Raw genomic sequence first — 27,992 nt, 5'->3', positions numbered from 1 at the left:
AAAGAGAGCAAATTCTCACTTCCTCTGCCATTATGTTCTTTTCAATGGTTTGGATGATGTCCACCAGTATTGGTGAGAGCCACCTTCTTAGTCTACTGATTTAATGCTAACATCTTCCAGAAACACCCTCACAGACACACCCCAAAATAATGTTTTACCAGCTGTCTGGGTATCTCTTAGCTCCCCCAACAATAAAATTAACCATGACAGTACCAAAAACCATTGGATTGTACACTTTAAATGGTTGAGTTGGGGATGTCTGGTGGCTCAGCGGTTGAGCATCTGCCTTCAGCTCTGGGCATGATCCTGGAGTTCTGGGATCGAGTCCCACATTGGGCTCCCTGCAGGGAGCCTGCTTCTCCTTCTGCCTATGTCTTTGCCTCCCGCTCTGTATCTCTCATGAATAAATAAGTACATCCTAAAAAAAATAAATGGTTGAATTTTATGGCATGTGAATGATGGTATCTCAATAAAGCAAATAAAAAAAAAAAAGAATCCCGTGTTTCACCTCACATCACACATAGAAATTAACTCAACATGGATCATAGATCTAACTAGAAAAATTGAAACTATAAAATATCTAGAAGAAAATAAGGAGATAATTTTGCAACTTTGTAAGAGTCCAAAATTTTTTACAATACTAATTGTATTAAAAAATTTTTTTAATTATGTTCACCAAAATACCCTGTTAGGGAAATGAATAAGCAAGTTCTAGATTGGAAGAAAATATTCACAAAACATATCTGACAAAAGAATTATATCCAGGTCATAGTCGACTGCTGCAAATCAATAGTAGAAATACAAACCACTCAATTAAAATAAAGGCCGATAGACTTGAACAGACACTTTACACTGAAAGATAAATTGCCAATAAGCACAGAAAAGGATGCGCAGTATCATTCATGCAAAATAAAACTACAGTGAGATATCACATCATCTCTCCAGGAATGGCTAAAATTTGAACACTCATAATACCAAATACTGGCAAGGAAGTAGAATGACTATTACTTTGCTGATGTAAAAAAAGATGCAACCTTTTTGGAAAGCAATTTGTCAATTTCTTATAACACATCTGGCACTGAACTCAGACATGCCACTCCTAGCAATTTACTCAAGAGAATGAGAAATAAATGTCCCCAAGAAGACTTGTACAAAGAAGTGTTCACAACTGCTTCATTTTTCAAATACGAACACTGGAAACAACCCCAAACTCCATGAATGAATAGTGATTTATTCATAAGTTGGACTAGTGCTCAGCAAATAGAAACAATCTACTGATTGCCCACAACATGTGGATGAATCTCAAAAGCATGATGTTGAATGAGAAATTGTCATTTCAAAGCAGGAAGCAATTTTGTCAGGAAAAAAAAAAAGGAACCTTTGGAAAGGCATTTGGGGCAAGTAGATCCTTCGTTCTGGGGGAAGAATGGAGTCATTCGATTATGCCAAGCAGAAACCATCCTCCAAAGGGGAGGCATTGGAGATTTACTCTGTAGGCGCATGAGCAGGAGAGGAGAGACCGAGTCCCTGCACACTGCTTCCTTGTGTTTCCTTCCCAAATCAGAATCGTGCCTGCAAAAAATTGCTGCCGCTTCTGGGGAATGCTCAAATGATCACAGGCCAAGTGTTTCACTGGGAAAGGCCTCACCAAGTGCTTTTTGGGGAGACAAGTGCCACCTAGTGGTATAAGAGCTGAAGAAATAAACCCTCTTTCCCTTTCTCAGAACCCACTTGGACACTTTGAGAACTGGATGCTCTGGGATGATCTGGAGAGCTGGCCCTTGGTCCAAACAATGATGAATAAGGAGAGGAGGGAAGTAAGGGGTGGAAGGTTTGGGGCTAAGGTCCTGACAGACAAGAGTGTGGGCCCCTTACTAGGTCATCCCAGCAATCCTATGGATTGAGGGGAGGAAGGAAGGGTGTTAAGGGGCAAGCTGGACCGGGATCCTGACACTCGGACCATGTGATTTGCTTTGTTTCCACAGCCTGAAGACATCTGGGGACACTTGGGTTATAACGTCATTTTTTAAAAAAGGTTTTATTTATTTATTCATGAGAGACACACAGAGAGAGAGACAGACAGAGACATAGGCAGAGAGAGAAACAGGCTCCCTGCAGGGAACCTGATGTAAGACTCGATCCCAGGACCTGGGGATCACGACCTGAGCTGAAAGCAAACACTCAACCACTGAGCCACTCAGGTGCCCTGGGTTATAACATTATTAAGCCAGTTTTTATATAAAGCTTTTATGCAGGGTACTTTTACACATGCTATTTAATCATCAAAACAACTTTGAGAAGTACTATGATCTTGGTTTTCCAAATGAATAAAACTAGCTTCAGGAAGCTTTAGTAGCCTGTTCAGAATCCTCTAGCTATTACATGGTGGAGCTGGGCCTTCTTCCTGGGCCTTCTGACTTCAAGTCAGGGACTTCTGTTGCTCTGCTGCCCTCTCCCTGGCAGGCTGGCATATTGGATTCTCTTCAGTAAAATGCTGACCTCTGGTGGACATTTCTTGAACTGTTTTTTTGGGTGGTTTTTTTGGTTTCTGGGTTTTTGTTGTTGTTTGAAAACCCCCACATACTGGATGCAGCAGAAGACCCAGAAACATTCTTTTGAAAGCTGAACATCCCTGTATTTAGGCTTTGTCAGATTTGAGGATAAGAACCCCAAAACACATACTTCAACTATCTCCAAACTTTTCTAAGAATTGGGTTCAATATCAAGCGTGTTACATTTTGCCGCTATGATCAGGGATTTCATAATGTTATGAAGAGGAAACACAAGATTATTTGGTTTCCCCAAGATTTGCAAGACTTTTACCCCAATTTAACATCTACAGTTATAGCATAATTTATGCCAAAAAAAGAAGCTCCAAGTGTGCCTTAACTAGACTAAGTAGAAAACCTTCTACCTTCAACTCAGATTAAAATATAGTCAAAATATACTGCTGACTTGGTAAAGAACCTTTCTCTGAAGGTAAGCATCATTTACCTCCTTTGCATTTCCAGATGCTACCAGACAGGGTTCACTCTGGGGGAGCAGCTGTGAGGACTTGAACTCAGGAGCCTTCTGGTCCAGGGGGATCTTGACCTGAGCGTGCCCAGACCACCCCCAAACCAGTCTCTGGAGATGGAGTCAGCCTTCCATCGGTTTTGGTAAAGCTCCACAGGTGAGCCTAATGAGAACCACAGACCTGGTCTCATCCTCTCCCTTTGTAAGTGAGAACATGGAGGTCCAGAGAAGAGATGGTATTTGGTCCGCTACTTAGTAGGGAAATTCTGACTAGACTAGGAAAACTTTAAAAACCAAATGGAGTCCCATACTTTCAGGTTTGCAGTTTCAAATGAGCTGTTCCATGATTCTGTGGTCTTCCAGGGCAGACCTCGAAGTGACCGAAAAGGCCACATTCCTCTCCGAATCTTGCCCATCTTCCCTCCCTGTGCTTTGCTCTCCTACCCAAGCCTCCGACCTCCCAGCCACCCTGATTGCCTCCTTGTCGCCTTCACAGGCGGCCCAGGCCTGCCTTTTCCGAGCCACTTCACAGGCCCTGTGCTATGTAAGGGAGCCAAAGGTGGCCTCTGCATACTGGCCCCTAGGTCGCTGATTTCTTCACAGTGAGCTGAGACCTGTTCGCACCAAAGCCCACCTGAGGCCAAATTCAAATGTTTACACAACCAATTGTTTTACACATCACCCAAATAAGCTGTGTTTTAGCCATTTAGAGCCTGCCTGCTTTGCATACCCCACAAAGCTATTCCCAACATCTGCTAGCCAGGGATAAGCATCAGGTCATAAAGAGTCCAGCTGATGCTGTGCTGACCCAGAAATTCCCTACTGTGCTGCTAGTGACATCACCTAGACACATGAGTACCCTCTCTCTCTGTCTTTCTCTCTCTCTCTCTCTCCTCCCCATGCCTGCCTCTCCTCCTAAGTAGCAACTTCCTACCTGCCGAGTAGCCCCTGAAAGGACTTCCAAGCCTGCAGGGAAGGGCACCTGTCAAAGGGTAGCCCGGTAAAGCCCGTGTGCATTACTGCCACCTTGTGGCCATATCTTTCTCCCTGATGAGCTCCAAAATCTCTGCAACCTGCAACAACACCCTCATCTTTTTCCCTTCTTCTAGGTTTCTTTCAAAACTTCCCTGGCCTAAGTTCCCTGTCTTCCCAAATTTTCTGACCCATGTAATACATTAATTCCTACTGATGTATCACTGGCCAATTCATTTATTCATCCAATATTTATTGGCCAACCTGTACATATCACTTGCTGATCTAGGTACTTGGGGTGCGTCGTAGAACAAAACAGATAAAAATCCCTGCATGTGTGGAGCCGATGATGTTCTAACAGGACAGAATGGGCTTAAAGCTTTTCTTCTCTGTCTCTCTTTTTAAAAGAGTTTACTTATTTATTTACTTTGTTTTTAAAGATTTTATTTGTTTATTCATGAGAGACACAGAGAGAGGCAGAGACACAGGCAGAGGGAGAAGCAGGCTCCCTGCTGGGAGCCTGATTCAGGACTCAATCCCAGGGCCCCGGGATCATGCCCTGAGCCGAAGGCAGATGCTCAACCGCTGAGCCACCCAGGCACCCCAATATTTCATTTATTTATAAGAAAGAGAGCAGAGGGAGAGGAACAAGCAGACTCCACGTTGGTCATGGAGCCCGACACGGGGCTTGATCTCAGGACACTGAGATCATGACCTGATCCAAGTGAAAACCAAGAGTTGGATGCTTGACCAACTGAGCCACCCAGGCATCCATAAAGCTTTTCTTCTTAAAAACACATTAAGCCAGAGAAGAAGGTCTTAATAAGGGAGTTTGGGTATCATCAGTGAGCTAGTGGGAGGAATGTTGAGGACATGGGTTAGGTTTATGAGAGTCAGTTTAACAAATGCACCTGAGTTTATACACCGCATGAGGGCTGCTCTTTGAAGCAGACCTTCTTAAACTTGAACGTGGATTGAGTTACCTGGAGATCTGCTCAAGATGAAGATCCTAAGTCAGGAAGTCTGGCATGAAGCCTGAGACTCTGCATTTTAACTCTTCAACCCTGCTGCTGCTGCTGCTGCTGCTGATCTGGGTACCACACTTTGAGCACCAAGGCTTTCAAGCAGATTCCCTTGAGCACTGACTCTTCCAGAACTGATAACAGTAGTACTACTACACAGAAATATTGCAAAGATTAAATAAGTCAGCCTTGTGCCTTAGTTATTACCTGCATTTAGAGATGAGGAAACAGAGCATCCAAGACATTAACTCACTTGTCCGTGAGTACTCTTTGCAAACAGGAGAGCCAGAACATTCTAGAGCTCATGTGCATGGCTGTCTCACGGCCTTGTCCATTATTTACCTACAATTGGCTGTTTGATCTAATCACACAAAGTGGCTGAGCCTCATGTTTTCCCCTTCTGTAAGAGGAGGGCAGGGTGGCTGTAGAGCCCCACAAGTGTTGTCGATACTGGTACCATTAAGCCTCGAAGTGTTTTCAGCCCTGAACTTCCCCCTTTACCAAATTGAAATCTATCCGCCACATGCACCCTTCTCTGACACACAGCATTGTACCCACACCAACTCATTTTATCCCCCAATCATCCCTGAGGAGCAGGTGTGGCTCCTTCCATCTTCCATCTGAGGAAGAGAAAGCTGACCTGAGGGTGGCCTCCTCCAAGGAGCCGAGATCTTGACAAGAGCGTAAAGATTTTCTCCAATTAACCAATTGGTAAACAGGTTGCCTTTTAACCTGTTGAAGTTAGTTTTTAGCGATGAAATCTCCTCTTCCATCAAGGGGATGCGTGAAGTCCGGTCTGTAAGTGGAGAGGATCAGAGGGCTTAGCTGGAAGTGGGTTCGAGGCATGGAGCTCAGCCTTGTGACTTAGATTTGTGGAGTTTGGTTCTGTTTCCTGGGCCTTGGAGAGAAGTCCAGGGAACGCTGTTTGCAAAGCCCATCTAAGTCAACAATCTTTGGAAACAAGTGAGCAGCAGGCCCCAACGAGGGGGGCAACCCAGCTGGGCCTGACTCAAGGACTCCCGAGACCACGTCCAGAAGTCAGCAGAACCCAAGCAGAAGGAGGGACTGCACTATGTTTGAGGACAGTCTTGCACTCCCACCTCACAGGGCCAAATTCAGTATTCCACTTGGTGTTCTCATCATTCCCAGTGCCCCCTTTTCTCACACCTCAGAGGGGCAAGGTTTTTTATTTTTTTAGATTTCAAAATTATGAAATATAGCATACACACAGAAAACTGTCTAATCACATTCATGCCGAGAAATAGTGTTGCCCAGATCCTACAAGCCTCTGGGCACTCCCCCCTGACCCTCTGTCTCCCAGGAGTCACTTAGAAACTCCACTTTCAGACACAGCCCCCCCCCCCCCCGCTTCTCCATGTTTGCACCACCTGTCTACACAGCTCTCCCTGCAACTGCTCAGTTTTGCGTTTTAGCTTTATGTAAATGGAATCATGCTCTGTGCATGCTTCTGTGATTCTTGACTCCACACCATGTGGATAAGATGCATGTTTTGTGGATTGCAATCCATCCACTTTCTTTGCTGTTGAGCATTGCATTGTGTGAACACACATGATTTCTGTTTCGTTCTTCCGTGATGGGTGTTTGGATTGTTTTCTACTGGGAGATATTGTGGATAATGATGCTACACACCTTCCTGGCAGGGAGATTTGTTCTCATGTATCCAGAAAGAGTGAACCCCAAAAAGAAAAAGACTCTCAGAAAAGAGGCAGTCAGGCCTAGTCCCTGGGGTGAGAAAAGGCCCATTGGCCTCCTCATTTCCCAAGCTCTCCATGCGCCAAGCCTGGCAAGGCCCTAGACACAGCCAGTGAAGTAGATGAGTTTTTAAGATTTTATTGTAAAACAGAGCTTAAGTCACAGAGAGTAGAAACCTTTCTACTCAACACATACAACACACATTCAGTGAGCACGTGCTAAGGGCCGGAGCTGTGTGCTCAGCCCTGCGGGAGCCCCAAAACACAGAGGTCATGCTCCCTTCTCTTGGGAACTCACAGTCTGGTGTGGGAGACAGACAGAGACACAACCTTTCAAACAAGTCTCAGAGTGTCAGAAGTGCTAAAATGGTCCGAGAGTAATTCCTCCCTCCCAGGAACAGTGGAGCCACATTGATGCCCTGGCCTGCAGCTGGGAGTTTTGATGGGAGAGATGGGGGAGGAGAAGCACTGCAGGTGGCTGTCAAAGGTCTGGAGTGGAGATGGTACCTCGCTGGAGCAGTGGGGCCAGGCTTTAGGAACATCACAGAAAGAAAAAAAGTAGAGACCAACATAACACACTAACTTGTCATTTTTGCAGGTCAGGACGTTACAAAAATAAGAGAAATCAAAAGGGAGAGCTACTTTCATCCTTGCCCACACTTTTCCAGAATGGACATAGTGTCTAAATAAAGGACTCTCCTTGAAACTGGATGAAATTGGCTTCAAAGGAAAGCCAAGTTGAAATCCTTATCTTCCATCTTGGCACAGACTCTAAGGTTTCCCCACAGAACAGCATCGGTTTGCAAAACACAAGGTTTGGGAGGCCAGCAAAGGGGCAGGAGGGATCCAGGACATGGACATGGGGCAAGGGAGGAGAGCAAGGAGTTACGGAGAGGAGAGCAGGGGGCCAGGCTGGCCAAGCAGCCTGGCTTTAATCCAGAAGGCAGAGGCAGCCCTGAAAGGCCTGGAGCAGTGCTGCAGCTAGAGGTGCACTTTAGAAAGACCACTGTGGTGGCAGCATTGAGGTTGGCTAGCTGAGGAGGCTGGAGGCAGGGTCCCGTTACCAGGGCTCTCATACATCCTTCTGAGGGTCCACCCCACCGAGGCTGCTCCTCAGAGCCTCCACCACAGCCAGGAGACCCCAGGCAGAATGGAGAGGCATCTCTGGAGTCATTGATGTGTTGGGAGTGGGGGGGAAGCACGGAATGGACACACTATTATTCCTTCTGGAAGTAGAACTTAGTGACCATCATGGCCTCTTCTGGTCTGTTGGTGAGGCTGACAGGCCGGTCGGCCTCCAGTGCTGTGCAGAGGAACCAGCCAGGGCAGGCAGCAGACTCAAAGCTGGTGGTAGGGCCACTGTCTGAGAGGATGAAGGTAAAGCGCTTGTCTTGATCCTTGTTCTTACTCAGGTCAGTGATGTTAACGGCCTGGAAGCCAAGAAATGAGCAGTGAGAGCTGAGGAGCCCAGAGGTCCCATGCTGCCTCCCTCTCCCCACCATGATTTAGCCTCTGGCTGGCCCACAAGTGCTGGAAAAACAGTGACCACAGACCATTGCAGTAGGCCATGTGTCCCGGGTCTCTAGGTAGCAGCGACACAAAGAGGCTGTCCCATTGTCACACCTTGACTTTGGGAAATCTGGCCACTCTAGCCATGGGCCAATATGTTTGGTGAATGCATGGCATCAGCAGCAGAGGCCAGTGCATGTGGAGGCTGGTGCTCTGTCAGGGCCTGTGCCACCGGTAAGAGGGCATGGCGGAGAAGGTGGGCAGAGAGTACTGTAGTCCACTCAACACGGTACATACAATGTCCTGGTCACTCCTACTCCACACGGAGTAGTCACCCTCCAAAAGAATGCCCCTGTCCACTGGTGGGGGGAAGAGACAGGGCCACTGTTACAGCCACTCACATTGGGTTAAGATCTTATCCAACAAGTCCCTGAGACAAAACCATCTTTTCCCAGGGCTGGCAGCCCATTAATACTGCAGGGATCAAGGAGTGCAGGGCCCTGGATAGGCTGCCAACTTGTGGGTTTGAGTGGATAAAGATTAAAAGAGGAAAGTTCTGAAGCTTGGCTTCACTGAAAGAGGGCAAGTCTAAGTGGGTTGGAGGCCCTCAGGCAAGAGAGTGGCATGCAGAGAATGAGGCCCCCAAATGAACCATCCTTCCTGTCTCCCTCCCTTATTGAGACTAGATTCAGCTACATGACTAGCTTCAGCCAATGGGGCGTCAGCGGTGTGATGTCAGCACAGCAGGGGTTTAACAGGCATTTGCACATTGTCTTTTTGAACTAATCTCTCTGGGAAGCCAGCAGCCATGCTGTAAGGAAGCGCAGGCTGGCAGTGCAGCTCTGAGAGAGCACGTGGAACAAGAGCTAGAGGGTGAGAAACCCCCTTAGGCACACCTCCGCCTACCTCCGTGTCAGCAGAGCTCCCTGCTGAATGCCGCTCTGGGAGGGGTGCAGGCTATGCCAAGTGGAGCACAATTGCCCAGCCTCGCCTGCCTAATCAACCCACAGAGTCCCGAGAAAGAACACAGTACAGTCGCTCCAGCCACCAGGTTTGGTGTGGTCATTATCTGAGACTGGTCCTTACCTCCAGCTGGAGCCTGGTCTCATCTCCAGACTTGACACAGGCCAGGCACAGCTTCCCCCCATGGATCCCCAAGAACACGGCATGAGGCTCGACGGGCACCACATCTAACTTCTCTGGAGGAAGAGCAGAGGGCAGGGTCAGGTTGTAGAAAGAAGAGGAGGCAGCCTAGACTCTCCCAGGAGATTTTTCTGTCTCCCTCCCGCCACCCTCCACCAACTAAAAACCTAAGGTCAAAAGGATGCTGAGGCCACATCATCCTGGTCTGCATTCAAACAGAAGATCAAACCAAGCACTCTATCGAGTTACTCCTCAAGTTCCCTGTCACCCAGATTCTGCTCCTCATGGGTTCTATCCTCCTTTCTCCTCAGGACACATGTGCTCCTGGTCACCAGGGGTGCTGCCCATGGGCAGGGATATAGCACACAGTGGGCCCCAGGGCTACACACAGGGTCTACAGGGACCTGGGTGACTTTGAAGCTGCCTCTTACCCTTGGTAGTCTCTGAGCCCTCACATAGCTATGAAAATCTCAGCCTTTCTGCGCTTTGGCATGTCCATTAGGAGAATTAACAGAAGGACAGGGAAGGCAGGTCTCACGCTCTCTCTGAGGGAGGCAGAGGGCCAAGAACAAGGGGATGGGGCAGGGTGGGAAGGTGGAGATCACGTCATCCTATAGTACCACGTCAGCAACAGGGCCATGAAAACATCCCAGAAGGCTAGCGCTGAAAGACTCTCCCCCATCTGCCATCACACTGGCCTCATTTTAGCAAAGAAAAAACTAACGGATGGAGTAGGAGAAGCCTGCCCATGTTCATGCAGCTTGTTTTGAGCAAGGACCAGAAGGTGGCTGAATATGGTGTCTGTGAATAAGGGGCATAACCCAGGCCTAGATATGGTGTATTCATTCTGGGTGGTAGTTAGGGTTTGATCAACATAGGAACATGGAAGGCTTAATAGTCACAGGAGGGAAAAGGAGCAACTTGCCTTCTGTGCCCTACCCCTGCCAGCTGTGGCTCTGGAACACCGTGCCAGTAGCTGGGGGCTCCTGACCTTTGATCTGACCCTGCTGCCCTCTGGAGGCTGCCCTCAAGTGTGCGCTCTACTGGCCAGGCCTCCCCCAGCTTCTCACTCGGCCACAAACACCCAAGTGGGGATTAAGACTTTGAACCTAAGGTTTTCTGGGGGGCAAGCTGGAGACTCCATGGCAAAGTGACCCAGGACCCACACAACGTCCACTTGCCTGGCAACCACTCACCTTCTAATTTAGTATTTGATCCTTGCAAGTATCCAGCGACTAGTTGGTTATTCCTCAGGTAGAAGGTCTTCTGGTTAACATCCCAGATTCTGAAATGTGAAAGGACCCAGGTACAGTGAGCCACTTCTGTGGGCCCAGCCCTGTGCTCCACCTCTTCCTGTGTCTCCCAGAGCTCACTGAATCTGCATTCAACTTTTGGCCAGGCGTGGGCCCAGGGGTGTGGTATTTTTTGGGGGTGGTGGTGGTATTTTAGCACATCCCTGGCATGGAGGAAAGACTGAGGTCAACACTAAGAGGCAGGCCCAGCTGGAACACAAGGCACCCACATTCTACCCCTCTCTTCATCTTTTCTCTTCACCCTCAGATTCCCAGAGCAGACACATTCTACTCCAGCAAAACATGCTCTAGAGTAGCATCATCCAATACAACTTTCCAGGGGCAGAAATGTTCTATATCTGCACTGTCCAATATGGTAGCTGCCAGCCACATATGGCTATCTATCGAGTGCTTGAAGTGTGGTGTGACGAAGGATCCAAATTTTTAACTTAACTTAATTTTTATTAATTTAAGTATAAATTTAAAGAGTTATCTGTGACTAGAGGCCATCATGGCAGTTTCAAGGGACAAAGCACGCTGCAGCTAACTCACTTGGAACCTTAGATGATGAGGGTCTCTTCCCAGTGCCAGTCTTCCATCACTCAGTGGCTGCTCTGGATCTGACAGGGGCAGCCCTCCCTGGGAACGAGCCAGCTCACCCTGGGGCTCCCAGTCTTTTCTCCTTGGTGAAGGGCTTAGAGCAAGGCTTGCAGAACCCCAGCCAGAATGTGGGCCCTCCATTCCCTGCTGCCCACCCATGTGACCTTGGACCTGTGCCTCATCTCCTCACAAATGAAATGTGGCTGACAATACCCATGTCATCAGGTGACTTTGGGAAGCTCATGAGCTCAGTGAGGGGTGGTTGGACCAACTGCAAAGGTCTTTGTACACATGAGCATTTGACCTTTCCAGATTATTCTGAGTTCCTGGATGAGACTCCTACTGGAGACCTTTAGGTGCATCTCCTGGAGCTCCCAGCCAGTAGGAGGCAGCAGAGGCAAACCTCGAGAAGCCTGGAAAGGGGAGGTACCTGGTGTCTGGAAAGGGGAGGGATGCACCCACCCACATACACACACACAGAGAATCCGAATCCTGAACTGCAGCCTCAAGCTAGGAAAACTCAGTTTGAGGGTGATGTGACTCAGTCCTGGGATATCACAGGACCCAGGGCCCATGAGGACAGCGTCACAGCCTGCCAATTTTCCAACAGTGCTGGTGACATCTCACAAAACTCCTGGCCCAACTTTTAAAAGATCACGTAGTTTTCTGGCACTGTGTGATCTTCACGACAACCCAGTAAGGCAGGCATGAAGGAGGTGATCCTTAACCCCACATTGCAGATGGGGAGACTGAGGCCCCCAAGAGTCCTCCACCATGTCAATACAGATCTGCAGCACTAGTCAGCAGTTGCCACCCACCGTGGCCCTCCTGCTTCCTTGCCCGGCAAAAAGCCCCAGCGTGGCTCCTCCGCATCTGTCTGTCTGTCACTCACTGAATTGCCAGAGTCTATGGGAGAAGAAGCCAGGCTTCTGGCCAAGTTCTGCCCATCTTGAGCTCTTCTGAAGCACAAGCCCTGATGACCACGCATGTGGCTCCCCTTTCACGAATCACGGACATGCTTTTCCAGCCCAAACTCAGCCCAGTCTCAGGCACCGCAGAAGCCAGAGGCCCCCGATGGCTGTGGTGGCTCCATTTCCCGGTCTGTCCCACCCCCCTCAGGGGGGCCGCCTTACCTGAAGGCTTGCATCCTGCAAGGTCTCTTCCCCAAGGGACGGCAGGCTGTCTCTGAATGGGACAGGAAAAGGAGGAAAGAGATTAGGTAGCTGAGAGGACACCTGCAGGTTTCCATTCGGTGGCCACAGCGAGGCAACGGGACACTGCCATTTCGGCCCGGAGTCACTGCTTATAAAGAAAATAGTCACTCACCCAAGTCAGGCTGTTGCCGCCCTGTCCTGCTCTGAGAAACGGAAATGCCCCCACATTTCCAAAATGAGAAACCCTTGTTGTTGTCACTTTCAACCGTGCTGAGTGTCGCAATGGGGTGTTGTAATTGATTCCCTCCCTCTTTTTCCCCTGTGCAATTTCCCCAAAATTAAGATTTCTATTTCCCCTTCACTGAGTTCCTGGGAAGAAAAGCACAATGAAAACTGAACGCCTTTATCTGCCTGACAGGTATCCTGAGGCTGTTTGTTGACTTTTTAAAAAAATAGATTTAAGTAGAAAAGTCCTCCTTCCTAATCAGCCCAGCGGTAGGGCTCCTCAGCACACAGGACGGTCTCATGTCACTTCGTGTTCTCTGAAGGGGGGACAGCCTTGCTGGACTCTGGACCAGCAAACATTCTGTGAAGGACAGGATAGTAAATATTTTAGGGCTTGTCTCTGTCACGATTTCTCAACTCAGCTAGCGTCTATCGTAGCTTAAACAGTAGTAGGTGATCTGTAAATGACACGCTGATCATGTTCCAATACGACTTTATTTACAAAAACAAGTGGTGGCTGGATCAGGTTTTGAAGTTTGCTGACTCCTACTATAGAGGAAATTTCCTAAGAGGTGCTTTGAAGCCAGCGCTTTTCCTACTAGCCAAGTCTTTAAAGTTATGGTCTTGAGAAAATGGGATCTACCCAGCTCAGCAGTTGTGTAGAAACGGGTCCAAATTTCACCCCTTTCATGTGCCACTTGCTACCCGTGTGACCTGGAACAGGTCACTTACCTCCTCTGCCTCGGTTGCCCAGTGGGAGATTGTTCATGTCTTTCTCATGGGTGAAAAGAGGGAGGAAGGAGGGAAGGAAGAAAGGGAGGGAGGGAGAAATTCTAGCCTGCAGTGAGCACTAATAAGCATCACCTTCTTTCCTTCCTACATTCTAGAAGTTAGGGAAAATGTATGCATACTCCTATTTATGGATAGGGAAAACACGGACAGGGCTTCACATGACCAGAGCACATAATGCTAATGCGAAGCGCAGATGGCAGCATTGGAGAACTGGCTGGGAGCTCAGCCTTCGTCCTATCCCACCCTATCATTGTTCTGAAGAACACTAAGAAAGACCCAGAGAGGGAAAGGGACCTGTCCAAGGCCACACAGCTCATGAATGGCAAAGGCATGTCCAGGAATCCAGGTCTTCAGACTCCCAGACGGTGGTCATCCTGTGACAGCAACTGATCTTGATGAGTCTGACTTTATTTTCAACCAAAAAAATCAGTGTCCATGTCCAAATGAGAGTAAAATCCTGTAAGGAGGAAGGCTATACTATGTACTTGAAAGTTGATCACAAAAGTTCTCTTCACAAGAAAAAAGATATTTTTATAACTATGTATATAAAACAGGTGATGGGTGAATTGCTATGTTGTACAACTGAGAGTAAAATAATATTATATGTCAATTATACCTCAATTAAACATTTTTAAAAAATGAAGGTTACAAATGAATATCTCAAATCTTTAAAGAGCTCCTCTTTCAGAGCAAATGAAACATTTCTGCAAAGTTGTATCACCTCCCTGTGTGATTACTTTGAGGGGCAAAGTGACATGTACGTGTCCCCTCTGTTCTCACAAGGTGAGTGACCTTGACAGACATTCACCTTTGAAACACATGTAAGAAATAATATCTACCTTTGAGGGCCAGGGGGTAGGGGTGAGTTCTGTTTGTTTGGGGCAAGGCTGGCTGAAGGACATGACGTTTAAGAACCTGCTTGATTATTTGCCACTTGCAGCATTTGCTGAGTTGGGGGTTACAGTTTCTGAAACAGCTACGAATCATCAGAGGCCTAAACTGGTCACCACCCCTGCTGAGATGGAAGGCAGCTAGCCCCCACTGTGATCAGTTCTCTCCTACTTGTGTTTTAATGCCTTTGCTGAAGCCCTCCTCAATGTTACCTCAGCATCCCTTGAAAAGTGTGCTTGAAGACTGAAGAGGAGGAAAGACTTGCCCAGGGGAGACCGGGGGACTCTGTCCTGACTGCCTGCTGTCAGATAGGTCCCACCCATGCTGTGGCTCCTGGGTAAATGCTCCTCTGTCCCCATCCCAAATTCAGAGAGAAAGATATCTCCTGGAGAGCAGAACCCTGGGTTCTCCACCTTTGCCAGGTCTGCGCCTGAGAAGTGGCCTGGTAGGCCTTTTCCGGGTGGAGAGGAGGGAGTCCCTAGGATCGGACCAAGAAGTCAAGCTGACCTGGGGCTGCACTCTCCCATGTCACTTGGGAGCTGGGTCACCCAGGCTCTGTTCTCAAGGCCTCAGTTTCATTATCCAGTAGATGAATAATGAAACTGAGGCCTTGTCACCGGTACTGTGAGGACTGAGATGTTGCACAGGGTGTATTTCACCCTGACCCTCCATGTAGGAAATACTCACCCAATAGAAAGCTATTATGTCTCCTTCTTCACCCCACATAGAGTGGGAGAGGTGGGAGAGGTCAGTCACAATGCCCCTAACCCCTCAACCCTTCAACCCTGCCCTGTACACCAGGCTGGACTCCAGAGGGGGAGGCCCTCATCTGTCGGGGCTGGAGGGGGAAATGAGTAGGGGAGGAGAGGCTCCTTCCCTCCCCTCACGCTTCTGGCTGCAATTCCACTCTTGGTTCCGTCTTATCAAAAATAGTTGGCGTCCCTATGATTTCTGCCTACAGGAAATCTCTGACTAACCTTATTCTCAGTTCCGGGTGCTCAGCTCTGCACTCCAGTTCCTGAATTCAGGTTAATGACCACACCATTGCTGTGGACCCTGCCTCCCTGGTCAGCACCTTACACTCTCCCTGCAAGCTCCAGACATCACAACTGTATCTAGTGTCTTCTATATGCCGAGCCCTGCCCTATCGGACACTAGTGACAGCAGAAATGACTAAGGCCCCCTCAAAGGGAAATAGGACAGCCATGTCTTTGGAGTGATACTGGACAAGCTCTACAAGTCCAAGCAGTGGGCCCCTGTGGGCGCCTCTAGAGCACCATCCGCAGAAGAAGTGTTCAATAAATGCTATTTCTCAATTTCAGCTAATTGCATCTTTCGATTCTAAGATTTCCATCTGCTTCCTTTTTTTGGTATAGTTTCTGCCAAAAGTCTCAGTCTTGTCTTTCAGATCTCTGAACACAGTACTCATGGTTCTTGTAAAGGTTGCACCTGAGAGCTTCATTATTTGAATCTCTGCTGGGTCGCCTTCTGCCATCTGATTTTGTCTGCTCCACAGGTTGTCTTGCATGTGCCTGACTACTTTTTATCGACTGCTGGGCACCGTAGTGTATCAAACATTGTAGAGATCATTTGAGGCTCTGGACAATATTGTAGTTGCGTAGAGAGAATTCCCTTTTGCTTTTGCTTCTGCTGGGCAGTGAGGCTGGGTGCTGCAGCTCCAGGTGACCATCCACCCCGAGCAGGCTTGAGATGATCACAATGGCACATAGGTAACTATGCAGGCTACTCCATTTCCATTCAGTCCTAATCCTTTAGGGTTCTAGCCCAGACTTGGGGTGTTTATCAAGGCCCCTTCTCCTCAGTGGGAGATAAAGTACAAATTTTATACTCACTCACCCCCTGCCCAGCCTCATAAGATTGTCCAAAACTCAACTGGGGCTTTTGACACCAGCAAATGCTTCCCGGGGCAAAAGGCTCCAATGCTGACTTCCACCTATCCGGACCTTTGCAGTATGTCAGAGCCTTGGTCATCCCTCACAGCAAGAAGTTTGGTGGAACCTGATGTGTATTTTTTATTTTTTAAGTCGTATTATTCAGGGTGGCAGAGTTGGAATGGCATTTGGGGGTAGGGGCAAAAGCGATCGAAAAGTTGGGCAGGAGTGGGAGGAAGAAGAGGCTTTAATGCCACACCGAGGGCCAGGGAATTTATCTTAAAGAAAATGGAATCAGAAGGTAACACTGTCAGGTTTGTTTTATTAAAGATCATCCTGGAGCCAGCGGACAGATAACATTAGACTTGGTGTGTGGTTTGGGGTCATTGAGCCTGAAGGCATGGCAGTGGTGTGCCAGTAAATGTTGACAGCTGGATCTCCAAAAGAGTTCTCATTAGTAGCATTTGCCAATTTTTCTGGTGTAAATACCCCCACCGTGGATGACCTCAAGCCACCAGCCTAACAACACTGAATGCAGAGCTGGGAAGAGATGCTCACAGCAGATCTTGCTGTCTCCAACACCCTACAGAGGTGGGGAGATTGGGCGGCTCTTCATCTTTCTCAAGAGAAACATGAATTCCTATTTCCCAACTCCAGTCTCTCCCATCTCAGCCCAATGTTTCACCCCACAGGTCCTGTCCCCCTTACAGAAAGTAATCCCTCCTGACAAATCCAGTTTATCAGGACACTTCAGTGAATCTTGGTGCAGACGTTTTCAGCTGTGCCTAAGTGGCCTGCATTCATGTCATGCAAGCACCATTTGTAAAAATTTAAGCAGCTGGCTTTGGGTGGACAGGTGTACATCTTAAGTTGTGGTGGCTCAATCTCCTATTTAGGTCCGTCAGGCAACTCTTACATATGTGAGTGTCACGGCACACAGCACACAATACGGGCAGTGCTGTTGTCCAAACTTTGGAAATTTTTACTAAGATAATAGTACAAAGTCTTTGGTTACTCTTTCCAAGAGATGGGTAAATATATCAGTACAAACAGGAGGAGGAAGGGCAAATATGATCTCACAACTTCTCTTTGTCAGCTTCCACCTACCCAGCCCTGCCAGGTAACCAAGTCAATTTTAACCAAATGCAGCAGCATTTGAGAAACTCCCTAGGGCAGCAGGCCAGGCTTGGAAATAGATATCTTGGCATCTTGTCCCACCAAGCTGCAGCCATCAGGGTCAGTGCCCTCCTGGCCCGGGAATGGTGGTCAGGAGATTGTATATGAAGTCAACTGTTGTCAATCACTGCTTCATAAGAAGCATACTGTCCTCCTAGGCCTAAATGGCAAACTCACTGTGAATTTTTTATAAGCTTCTAAGTCTTCTAAGATGGTTTTGCTCCAGCAACTTCTAGATTTGATATGGATCTGAGTTGAAAGCCATTATTTACCTGGTTATTTCGTGCTTCTAGAGGTACATGTTTGCTCTTGCCTTCGTGGCATAGATGACTAGGTTTATAAGGCAGCTAGCTTCTCCATGGGCAAACAGAGAGGGAGAGGGGCAGGAATTAGGTCGGGGTGGGCACAGCTGTGTTTCTGATCGGCTATTCTTCAGACTGTGTGTTCTGTTCTTTCATATGGATCTCAGTCCTCATAACAGCTATGCAAAGTGGGTATATTTGCACCCACTTTCGAGATGGGCATATACTTACACTCAACTTGCAGAATCAGAAATCAAGGCTCCGTGGGCAGTCTGGGTGGCTCAGTGGTTTAGTGCCGCTTTCAGCCCAGGGCCTGATCCTGGACTGCTGGGACCGAGTCCCACGTCAGGCTCCCATCATGGAGCCTGCTTCTCCCTCTGCCTGTGTCTCTGCCTCTCTCTCTCTCTATGTGTGTGTCTCTTATGAATAAATAAATAAAATATTTTAAAAAACAAAGAAATCAAGGCTCGGAAAGATGAAATCACTTGCTCCAGATCGTGGCTGAGGCAGGATTTACACCCAGTTGTTGTATTCCTTCCCACGCTGAAGTCCTGCCAGAAAGGCAGCTGACCTCTTTCCTCTGCTTGGTTGCACAGTGAATGGAAGCAAGACTTATATTTGTATTACAGTGTTCCCTTTGCTTTGAACTCATGTCTTACAGAGTAACGATTTATTCCACAATTGCTTGGAAATTTTAGGAGTTTGTTCGTTTTTTGGTAGTAAGAAAAGGATGATTCTAAAAACTTACAGAGGTTAAAAAGAAAGCTCTTTACCTGGTTTTGGACTAGCATGGCCATTTACCCCGGTTTTTCCAGGACTTTCCAAGGGTTAGTACTGAAAGTCCTGCATCCTTAGTCTCTGGAAAACTGAGATGATTGGTCACCTTATAACACGAATCCTTAATCAGTGCTCATACCATCTGCTGGCTAGTATTGCAAATTGCAGGCATGATTAGCTGCTAATCATTGAGTCTTGCACTGCAGAAATGTGGCCCATTTTATTAGACAGGAAGATAAAGCACATAAGAACCAAGAGCCTGACCCTTCCACTCAGGAAGAAACTATGGCAGATGCAGTATTGATCAATCACTCCCCTTCTGATCAAGTTAATTTTTAGTTTAGCCATTCACATTTTATTTCCTCCAATTATGTAAGTCAAGATATGTCAACCTCTAGTAGTTTAACATTGGTTTCAAACTTAGGCTATAAAAAGAGTTTCTCTTTCATTATCACCATCTGCACCTTCACGTCCTCTTCCTCCTGCCTTGCCTTCTTCACATGCATTAGCGGTGAGGTCAGTGGTGTTAGAGAGTAGGTAGAGGTCCAGTGAGGTAAGCACCATGCCCAGGTACATGCCCACCTCCATCCTTGCTCCTCTGTCCTGGAGCTCCCAGCTCTTGAGGCAAACTCTGAATCTCTCCCTGGTCTCTCTTCTCAAGCCCTGCTCCTGGCTTCCCAGAAAACATGACTTCACTGGGCTTGCACTGCACTCATCTCCTGAATTCAAACTTACTCAGGACCTACTATGTGCCAGTTTAAGATATTTTGGAATGGACTGTTTTTAAGTATAATAGTTTCCTCACATTCTATCATCATCTGGTTCCAGGAGTGGCATCATCTTTACACATTTGAAAGATACATAAGACCATGAGCTGACATTTTAACTCATTCCACTGGAGACTGCCTCACCTACTGGGGTAAAGGGAAGGGTTTGCTGCCCTTGGAAGAACTGCTTGGGCACTTCTCCATCCATGACCTCACTCAGTCTCTGTGCCTCTAGAGCACAATATGGTGGTTTGGAATAGACTGTCTGCAGTAGAGCCTGGCTCCTCCCCTTATAGTAGCTGTCTGGCCTTGGGCAAATCACCGAATCTATCTGTGTCCAAGTTCCCACTTCTGAAACTGTGAACAATAATAGTGCTTCCTCATTGGGTTGTTGTGAGGATTAGAAGAGACAGGCCATGTAAAGAGCTCAGCAGAGTGCATGGCTCATAAGCTTATGGAAGAATTGGCTATCACTGCGCCCGTGAGACCCTGAGTGTTGGCCAGTCTCCTCTTGACACTGAGAAGAGTGAGACCCAGAAAGGAGGAATCAGAGGTCAAGCATATAATTGGAAACCAAGTCTTCAGATCTTTTCTCTGCCCCACACAGATCTTAACCAGAGATTGCAAACCAGTTGCCTACAGGTTGAATATTTTCTTTATTCACTTTATTGTTTCATTTAATCAAAATACTAGATAGGGAAATCAGAATATCTGACTGCTCCTGAAAAAGGAGAAGTTCTAGCCATCTGGGCCTGCATTCTCATGAGAAAACCATCTGCTGGAGTGAATCAGTTCACAGTTCCTACCTTTCATACTACACTTCAGATCTTGTGACCTAGTGCCCAACTGTGTCAGTATTTCTCATTGAACTCACACTGTTCTTTCTCTCATCTGACAGAAATATTTTCCCAATTTCCATGTCTCTATCAATAGTGGAAAATGACCAATAGACTTGAAGAGCTCCATGACTTGTCTCATCATGGTCATACTTCCTCCATTGCCTGCTGTCCTGGTAGTCACTGGGCTGGCAGCCCCTGCCCTGCCACTGCCTCCACCTTGGCCAGGCCTCCCAGACAGGCCTGGAGCTACATACCCTTTACATTTCCCTGGAAGCTTGCTCTTCAGAGTCTGAAAGCATTTGGTAAACACTAACCGTAGATATTTTCCTACCCGTGCTACAGATGGACAAGTAGGAGTGAAAGGAGCTTACGTGCAGCCATGGGAAGGGCCCAGTAGAATCCAAGGTCTTTTTCTTTTTCTTTTTTTTTAAATCCACGGTCTTCTAAGGTCTTCTGGCCTCTGGCTCCAGACTGAGCTGCTGCACAGAAAGAAGCACCGTGTGGTACCTGTGCTGCCAGTAACTCCCAGGATAGAGCTGCTCCTTCTTTCCTGATTACCTGAGGAGAGGAAGGGGAAGGGCCAGGGCCTGCCTTCCACACACCCATGCAGGGCTCGCCAGACCCAGCTTCCAAAAGGGTGACTCAGGCTAATAGAAGCCAGACTGGTTCTTACCTCTGTAAAGCCAGAAGTCTCCCATGAGGAACTAAGCTGGCTTAGTAAGGCTGGATCTCAGCTTTGTGTCCAACCTCACTGCTGCCAGTTCATGCACACATGCCCTTATCATCTAGACAACATGGGCTCACTTGGTCATGTGTGCCAGGCACTCTTCCAAACATTAGGGGAAAGCCAGATAAGGTCTCTGATTGTCTAATGGAGGAAGGCAGACAAGAAGCTAATAGACAAAGAAACTAACTTTGCATAACAGCATGTGCTCTAGGGAAAGTAAAAAGTATGCTCTGTTTTTGAAGGACCCAGGGGTGGGAGCATGTTTTCTGTAAAGTGGCAGGGAAGGCTGATCTGAGAAAGTCACCTGTGGGCTGAGGTCTGCTTGATGTCAAAGGAGTGGAAGAGTGTCCTGGGGGAGGGAACAACAAGCACAAAGGTCCTTGGGTGGGGATCTTCTTGGTTTATTTGGGGACCATGTGGAGGGTTATTTGATTGGGACACAGCTTATGGAGCAGCAGGGTGTCCATCCTTTCTTCCCGTTACCCTCAGGCTCCCCACCCCAGCTGTTGGCATAACACTGTCCACAAGGCTGGATACTCTCTCCTCACCTTCTCTATAAGACCCTATGTTCTAAACTTTCTCCTCTTTGCCATTCCAAGCTTGTTCTCTAGCCTCGTGCCCCTGGATCCTGCCAGCACGAAGCAGACAACTCAGAAATCCTTAAGACCATCTGAGTTGATGCATGGAGAGCAGTGGCAAGGGCCCCCTTGGCAAGCTAGAAGTTCTAGGTCTTGTCCCCAGGCCTGCAACTAATCAGCTCTATGACTCTGGAAGTGTCCCTAGATTAGGGGAAGCCTGGAGGAAGAAGGGGCATGCAGACTATAAAATCCTTTACAAGTTGTGTGCATTGAAACAGGGCCTTGCTCTAGGCAGTGCCTTAGGGCCCAGGGCAAGGGGAGAGTGAAGAGGCAGACCAGCCTACTGACTACCTTCAAGCCTGTCTCTTCTGTTGGAGAAGGAAAGACCATGCTTACTTGCAGAAGGGCTTATCATTCATAAACCCCACAAGACAGGCCTATTGGAGTGCTTCACTTTCCCTTAACCCTGTCTCTGGGGGCTGGGCTCATTCCCAGGGTCCCTTCACTCAGCCCACAGGGCCTGAAGTCGGCTGGGAGGTGCAGAGAGCCAGAGCTGGCCAGGGTGCCCTTTCCTGGGTACTCCTGACCACAGGGACTTCCCACAGGGCCTTCACTTCCTGTTCTCTTCACCCTTGGCTCATCAACTAGAATATCAAGGACTCTGAGTTTGGGCTGGGAATTTCTGAAGCAGCTTTTGCAGAGAAATGCCCATTCGCTAATGAATCAGAAACAAATTTTGTAAACCTGGAAAGTTGGGTATCAGGGCAGCTGGGGAATCTGCTTGTGCACACCATCTTGTCATCGTGGCATGCATGCATTATTACGTTGGGAGGACTACTCGGTGAGGCAGGTTCTGGCATCCAGGGTTTCAGGTCCTGGCCTCACAAACCACATCTGTATGATTTTGGAAACATCTATAAAAGGAGGGTAAGACTGTTACCCACCTTGTAGGATAGTTGTGAGGACTGAGCTGATAAGCATAAGATGCTAAGAACACAAGAAGCATAATCTAAGTAGTAGCTATAATTTCTGCAGAGCACAGGTCTGCTTTCTGCCTGGGGTGCTAAGGGCCCAGCCAGTCTTCTGGGAAGCAAGTAAACCAGGCTCCCAGTCAAGGCCAGGGATGGTGTGTTGATCAGTGCACAAAACTGGCATTCCCTGTCAGGCCTGACATGGGGCACATTCATGACAGAGGGGCCATTTGTGGCCACTGCCAACCCCTTGGGCCTGGCCCACTCCAGAACTCTCCTCTCCAGGCTTGCCACCTCTCCTCCCAGCATAGTCAGAGCACCTGATATGCCCAGAGCCAAAAAACATCCCAGAGATGGGGAAGATTGCATTTGTGGGAAGCACTGGCATCTGGGAACTTGGGAATTCTGGGTGGCTGGGCATCCTCAATGGTGGAGGGGGCTGCTTCTGGAGAACACAGAGGCACTCCACCTCGAGCACAATGACTGACCATTCAGTCAAGCATTGACCTGCCTGGGGCCAGCCTGCTGCACAAAGAAGAAGGGGGTGGGGGACAGATAGAAGATGGGGGGAGGTGGGAGGTAACAAGAAGAGCAGGTCTCAGGAATGGAAGCATGAGATACTGAGGTTCGGTGTTATTTAGAGCCCATGTTTCAGACTGAGACAGCTGCAGGTGAGGTCTCCTGGTAGAACAGATGCCAAAGCTCCAAGGGGAAGTCATCCGCTGGGCTCCTGGAGGGGTCCCTGTGCACTGTGGGAAGCCTACGAGCATCAAAGAATCCCCTCACCACAGTCCTGGGCAAGAGGCATGGAGGGGGCATCCTGCTTCCTGCTAGTTTAGGTCCATGAGGCCAGAGCCATGGATCTGAGTTGTGAAAAGAGACAGCAATGAGCTGTTCCCCAGGGTCTTAGATAAATACTAGTCCTTGCAGGGTTTCTAAGAGTCTACACAACCAGACTTCAGGCTCAACTTGCAAAACAATCTCCTTTTTCCTCTGAATTCTAGCTACACAAGTCTCTTGATTTCTCAATAGCACCTCTTCCTCCTGCCTCAGGATTTTGACATAGGCTCGTCCTCTGTGTGGAACAAGTAGACTATCCTCACCCTTGAGACCTCAGGTCAGACACTTCATTTGTGTGATCCTCTGTGTGCCCTGGCATGTCACAGCAAAGATTGCTCTGTTTATCATTTCATCCCTGACTCACAGCACAGAACCTGCCACACAGACAAATGAGTAAAGGAATACATGGGAAGCCACCGCTCATGTATACAGTACCTCTCTCTCTCTCTCTCTCTCTCTCTCTCACACACACACACACACACACACACACACTTACTCATACATCTGTATAAAAGAGTAAGACTCCCAACATGACATTCAAAAGTAGTCACACATTGAAATATACAAGTTCACATCAATTACGGTTAAGATATGCAGATTCTCCTTAACCCCAAGATCTACTCTTCTGGGAACTACCCTGTCATCACCATCACAACTCTCAGGGCCAGTCGTATAGAAATGTACCTGACTTTGTCCCCAGGCCATGGCTGACAGGACCTCTGGTGGGCAGCTGCTTCCAACCAACTGACTGCCAGGAGGGGGAACTAGAATGAAGAGAGGCTAGGCCATGTGGAAACACTCTCAAACCAAGGACTTCAAAATCCATTACCTTTAGAGTGGCCACTTGCTGCAGAGAGGCAGAGAAAGCCCCTCTGAGGGGAGGGAAGAACAAAGCAGAGAGATGCAGAAGTGAGAAAGCAGAGGCCTTTGCCTGACAGATAATTACGACTGGCTTCCCGTCTCATAACCCCCCTGTTCCCAGGCAGTCTCTCATGAGGTCTGACTGCACATCCTATCACAGGGCCCTGTCTCACCACTCCCCATTATGGTGGAAGCTAGCTCAAGCATGTCTGTCTCCTGCAACCAAAACCTTCAATTAAACAATCCTGTAAAGGCCAACAAGCAAGACGGAAGGGAAGTGAGAAGTCCACCAAAATGAAAATGCAAAGGCACAGACTCGAGCAAGGCACAGGCTGACAACTGGGAGGCCATTCCCCAGCTCTGCGCGGTACACTGCCCTTCACAAAGCTCCTCCTCATGATCCACAGCTCAGTAGGGCCTGAGGTTTTCTCTGTTAGGCTCCTTGCCTCATGCTAGTGAGCTGCCCCTGCTTTTCTTAGCCCTGCCACCTTACCACATCCTCAGCCACAGTGCATGGGATGTGGGACCTGAGTCAGAATAATCTGAATCCTCCTGGTTTTGTTCAAGCTGATCTCAGGAACACAAGCGGTTCCTCTGACTTTCACAGCAGCCACATGGTAGATGCTGTCAGCCGGCTCAGGGTGGCGTTTCATCCCTTGTGACAACAGCTAACAATTGTAACAAAGCCCAGTGTACATTCACTCCACAAAAATTTATGCCTCTCCCCCAACCCCCACCACTGCCAGGTGCTAAATGTCAGATCCTGAGGGGACAGAGGTAAGCAGGGCAGGTGTGTCCTTGTCCTCATGGACTTAATCTTCACACCCTTAGAAAACTACATCACAGGGTAACATGTGCGTGGATAAGGGAAGCACAGGGTTTTATGGGAGCATAGACCAGGGGCACCCTACACAGGCTTGGGGGAGCAGCCAGGGGAGCAAGATGGGACAGGTAGGGAAGGAGGAAGGAAGAGAAGCTCCAAAGTGAAATGGGGGGTTAGGCAAAGCAGAGCTGAAGTATAGTGCTTGCAGGGAAAAGCAGCAGGAGCAGCCTACAGAGTTGGAGCCTCTGGCCTCCAGGCCCTTACCCATCTATATCATCATGGGCTCTAGATCTGGGGCAGCATTAGTGGCTCAAGAACTTGTGACAGGGAAGACTTGGGGTGCCAGTCTGGAGGCAAGAGAGGAATAGGCTAGCAAGTGTTCAATTTGCATTTTATCTTTACCCTGTATGCTTACCTGGGGGAGGAGAAGATGGGGGACCTGATGGTAAATATGGGGTCCTATTCCCACCCCCTCAAAATAATTTGAGCTAAAGTGGATCTCTGTAGGTTGTTTCATGTAACAGAGTGTCTGGGTCCTGGGAAGCCCTACCTCAAGTGTTAGTCACCTGAGAAAGCTTCCTTTTCTGAAGCCAGGGGCTTTTATGAGGAAAGAAGCATTCCAACCACAGTGTCTTGCGGTGCGTCAGAATTCCTGGAGAGACCGAGCCACAAGCCTCTCTGTGCTCGGTAACAGGAACACGATTGACCTGTGGTCTGTTGCAAAGAATTGCATCACTGGGGAAAGAAGGCTGTGCCCAGGAACAGAACAACCCAGAGTCTGGGGTTGCTCAGACCTAAAGGCTTCCCCAGCTGTCTGGATCCCAGGGCTGGAGGCCAGGGTCATGGACTTAGAACCCAGAACTTGCCCGTCCTAGTCTGTTGTAAGGACACGGGGTGCACACCTGACCAGGCCAGCCTCTCTGCTACCCTGGGAAGAGGGCTTTGTGTGGATGGTTCCATGCAAACCCACTCCCCTTTGTGGTTCACACCTGATTGAGGATGGTTTTCACACATGCGCACAGAGCCCAGCATGATACAAAGACTAGCACACAGGGCACTGACTGGAAAGTCAGCTCAGGATCTACCCCTGCATGGTGTGAAGAAAGGAGGAGTGAGCAGAAGGAGCTGAAGTGCCATGCAGTCACAACACTAGCCCATCCCTAGGATATCCCCCATCCCTCTGGAGCTAGGGTGGACCTGGAAAGTGAGCCAGGTCTCCACATCCCACGCTGATTGGCCATTGGATGTAGGTTTCCCTTGGAGAGCAGCCACAACTTCTTCAGGTGTAGGCCATTCTCATGGGGCGGCGGGGGGGCAGGTCTGGGCAGCACACACCAGCATCTACAGCAGCAGCGCCCAGTGCCAGCTGCCATGCTACCATAAGGACTATATCCCTGAACTTTCACAATAGTTTCAGACTGTGTTACTATTATCTTCACTTTGCAGATGAGAAAACTGAGGCCCAGTGTTGTTTGGCTCAGAGTCTGCTTTACAATAACATCTGCTTCACCAGCAAAGCACTGGATGTGTAGTGAGGAAACGTCAGCACAGAACACCTTCACTTCCCATCTAGCCACTGACTGCTTCCCAGAGAAGTCTTTATTTCTCTCTTGGATGCAATTTTCCCAGCTCTAAAATGAGGATTCTAATACTTGATCTACCTTTTGCTGAGTGTGCTTTATGAACTGCTAACCCCTAGACAAATATTAGATGGAATTCTTATTACACATGAAGAACAATATGTGATCTAAGAAATGGCAGTCATAAGATCATCCCCAAACCTCTAAGCATGGCCAGAAATGTAAACCTTTTGGGTACTTCAACTGGCAGAGGGCAAATGCAAACACCTCCATTTGGCAAATGGTTGGATGGAGGTAGATGACAAAGAAGTCTGTAGACAGAATTGAGGCCAAAAATTGATTCCCAGAATCCATGTCCAACAGGGCCCTAGCCTGTATCTGATGACACAATGGAAACAAGAGCTGGCCCATCCAAGAGGATATGGACTTCCTGAGAGAGGTAGGAAGGAAGCAACATTTGTCAAATGTGCACCTGTGCTGGGCGGCACCATGCCAGGTGCTTTATTTATATAGATTATATTTTCATCCCTTCAATAACCAGAGGCTTTTGACAACTGACCATCAGAGGTCCAAAGGTGAAGGGTAACTTGTTAAGGACACAGAGCCCAGGAAGGGGTGGGAACTTGGCTTCTCCAGCACACCTACCAGGTAAGGAGCTTGCTCCAATGCCACAGAAGTACTGGGAGATTTATAGGCTGGCCAGCATATGAACCTGTCTCTGCCCCAAAGTGCAAACTGTGGAAGAGAGTGAAATGTTTGCCTCGTGCAGCAAGACCTGTTTCTTTAATTTGGGTATTGCTCTGAGAACCTTTCTGGGGTTAATTTGCTAGGGGTCTGATGTGGGTGGTTAAAGACAGTTGTAGGCTATGGAGGCAAGATTTGCAAGCCACATCCCAGAAAGAAACCCTGGGGTGAGGACAAAGGGGAAGAGAGAAGAGGTCTTCCTATAAGACCCAGAAGACAGTTTCCTCAAAGAATCCAGAATAGGACCCAGGATCTGAGTGTGGGCATTGCTGCCAGGCCAAGAGAAGGCTGTGGATGCATATGTGCATGCAGTGGTTGATCTGGGATCAGACATACTGCATAGCCTCTTGATTCATGTGCGACCAGAGAAGCCTCCTTCCAGATCAATCTAAACACACTTGAGGATGACTGTTGTCCTTTGGTAAAGGGACACCACCTGCTTGTCCTATGATGGGTGATGTGAAAAAGATCTCCAGGTGAGGTGTGGGCTCAATTAGGAGGGAGTAGAGCCCAAGAGAAACCAAGGCATGGCCCAAATATAATCTCTGCCTGTAATGGGAAGTTTTCTCCATCTGTGAAATGGGAATAATGTTAGCACCTTGATAACACAGGCAAAGCTTTCTGTAGAGTGACATAGACATAGCATGTCAGCTGATAGCGATGACTCATCCAAAATTTCATGTGTGTTGAAGTTTTTTATTATCATATTTTTGCAGCCATACAAGTTCATAAATGCCCTATATTTGTGGCAAAAAAAAAGAGCTGGTTGCTCTGCTGTGGCCAGCCCC

The 27,992-nt window shown here is 48.2% G+C and overlaps 1 protein-coding gene and 1 long non-coding RNA gene across 2 annotated transcripts in view; one reads left to right on the top strand and one right to left on the bottom strand.

Annotated features, from left to right (window-relative positions):
• LOC119869695 overlaps window positions 1-27,992 on the top strand; it is a 53,799-nt gene that overhangs the window by 3,240 nt on the left and 22,567 nt on the right. The window contains exon 2 of the long non-coding RNA XR_005372431.1: window positions 3,012-3,172. This is a non-coding gene — a long non-coding RNA (uncharacterized LOC119869695). The remainder of the gene's footprint in view (window positions 1-3,011; window positions 3,173-27,992) is intronic.
• Window positions 7,517-12,565, bottom strand: IL1RN (interleukin 1 receptor antagonist). The gene is given in 4 exon segments (NM_001003096.2): window positions 7,517-8,151; window positions 9,317-9,429; window positions 10,570-10,658; window positions 12,399-12,565. Coding segments are annotated over 4 exon segments (531 nt in total). The 5' UTR covers window positions 12,515-12,565; the 3' UTR covers window positions 7,517-7,938.

The sequence above is a fragment of the Canis lupus genome, chromosome 17 (assembly GCF_011100685.1).
Source record: "Canis lupus familiaris isolate Mischka breed German Shepherd chromosome 17, alternate assembly UU_Cfam_GSD_1.0, whole genome shotgun sequence".
Lineage (NCBI taxonomy): Eukaryota > Metazoa > Chordata > Mammalia > Carnivora > Canidae > Canis > Canis lupus.
Note: the sequence above shows the minus strand (reverse complement) of the source record. Positions and strands in the feature narration are given on the sequence as shown.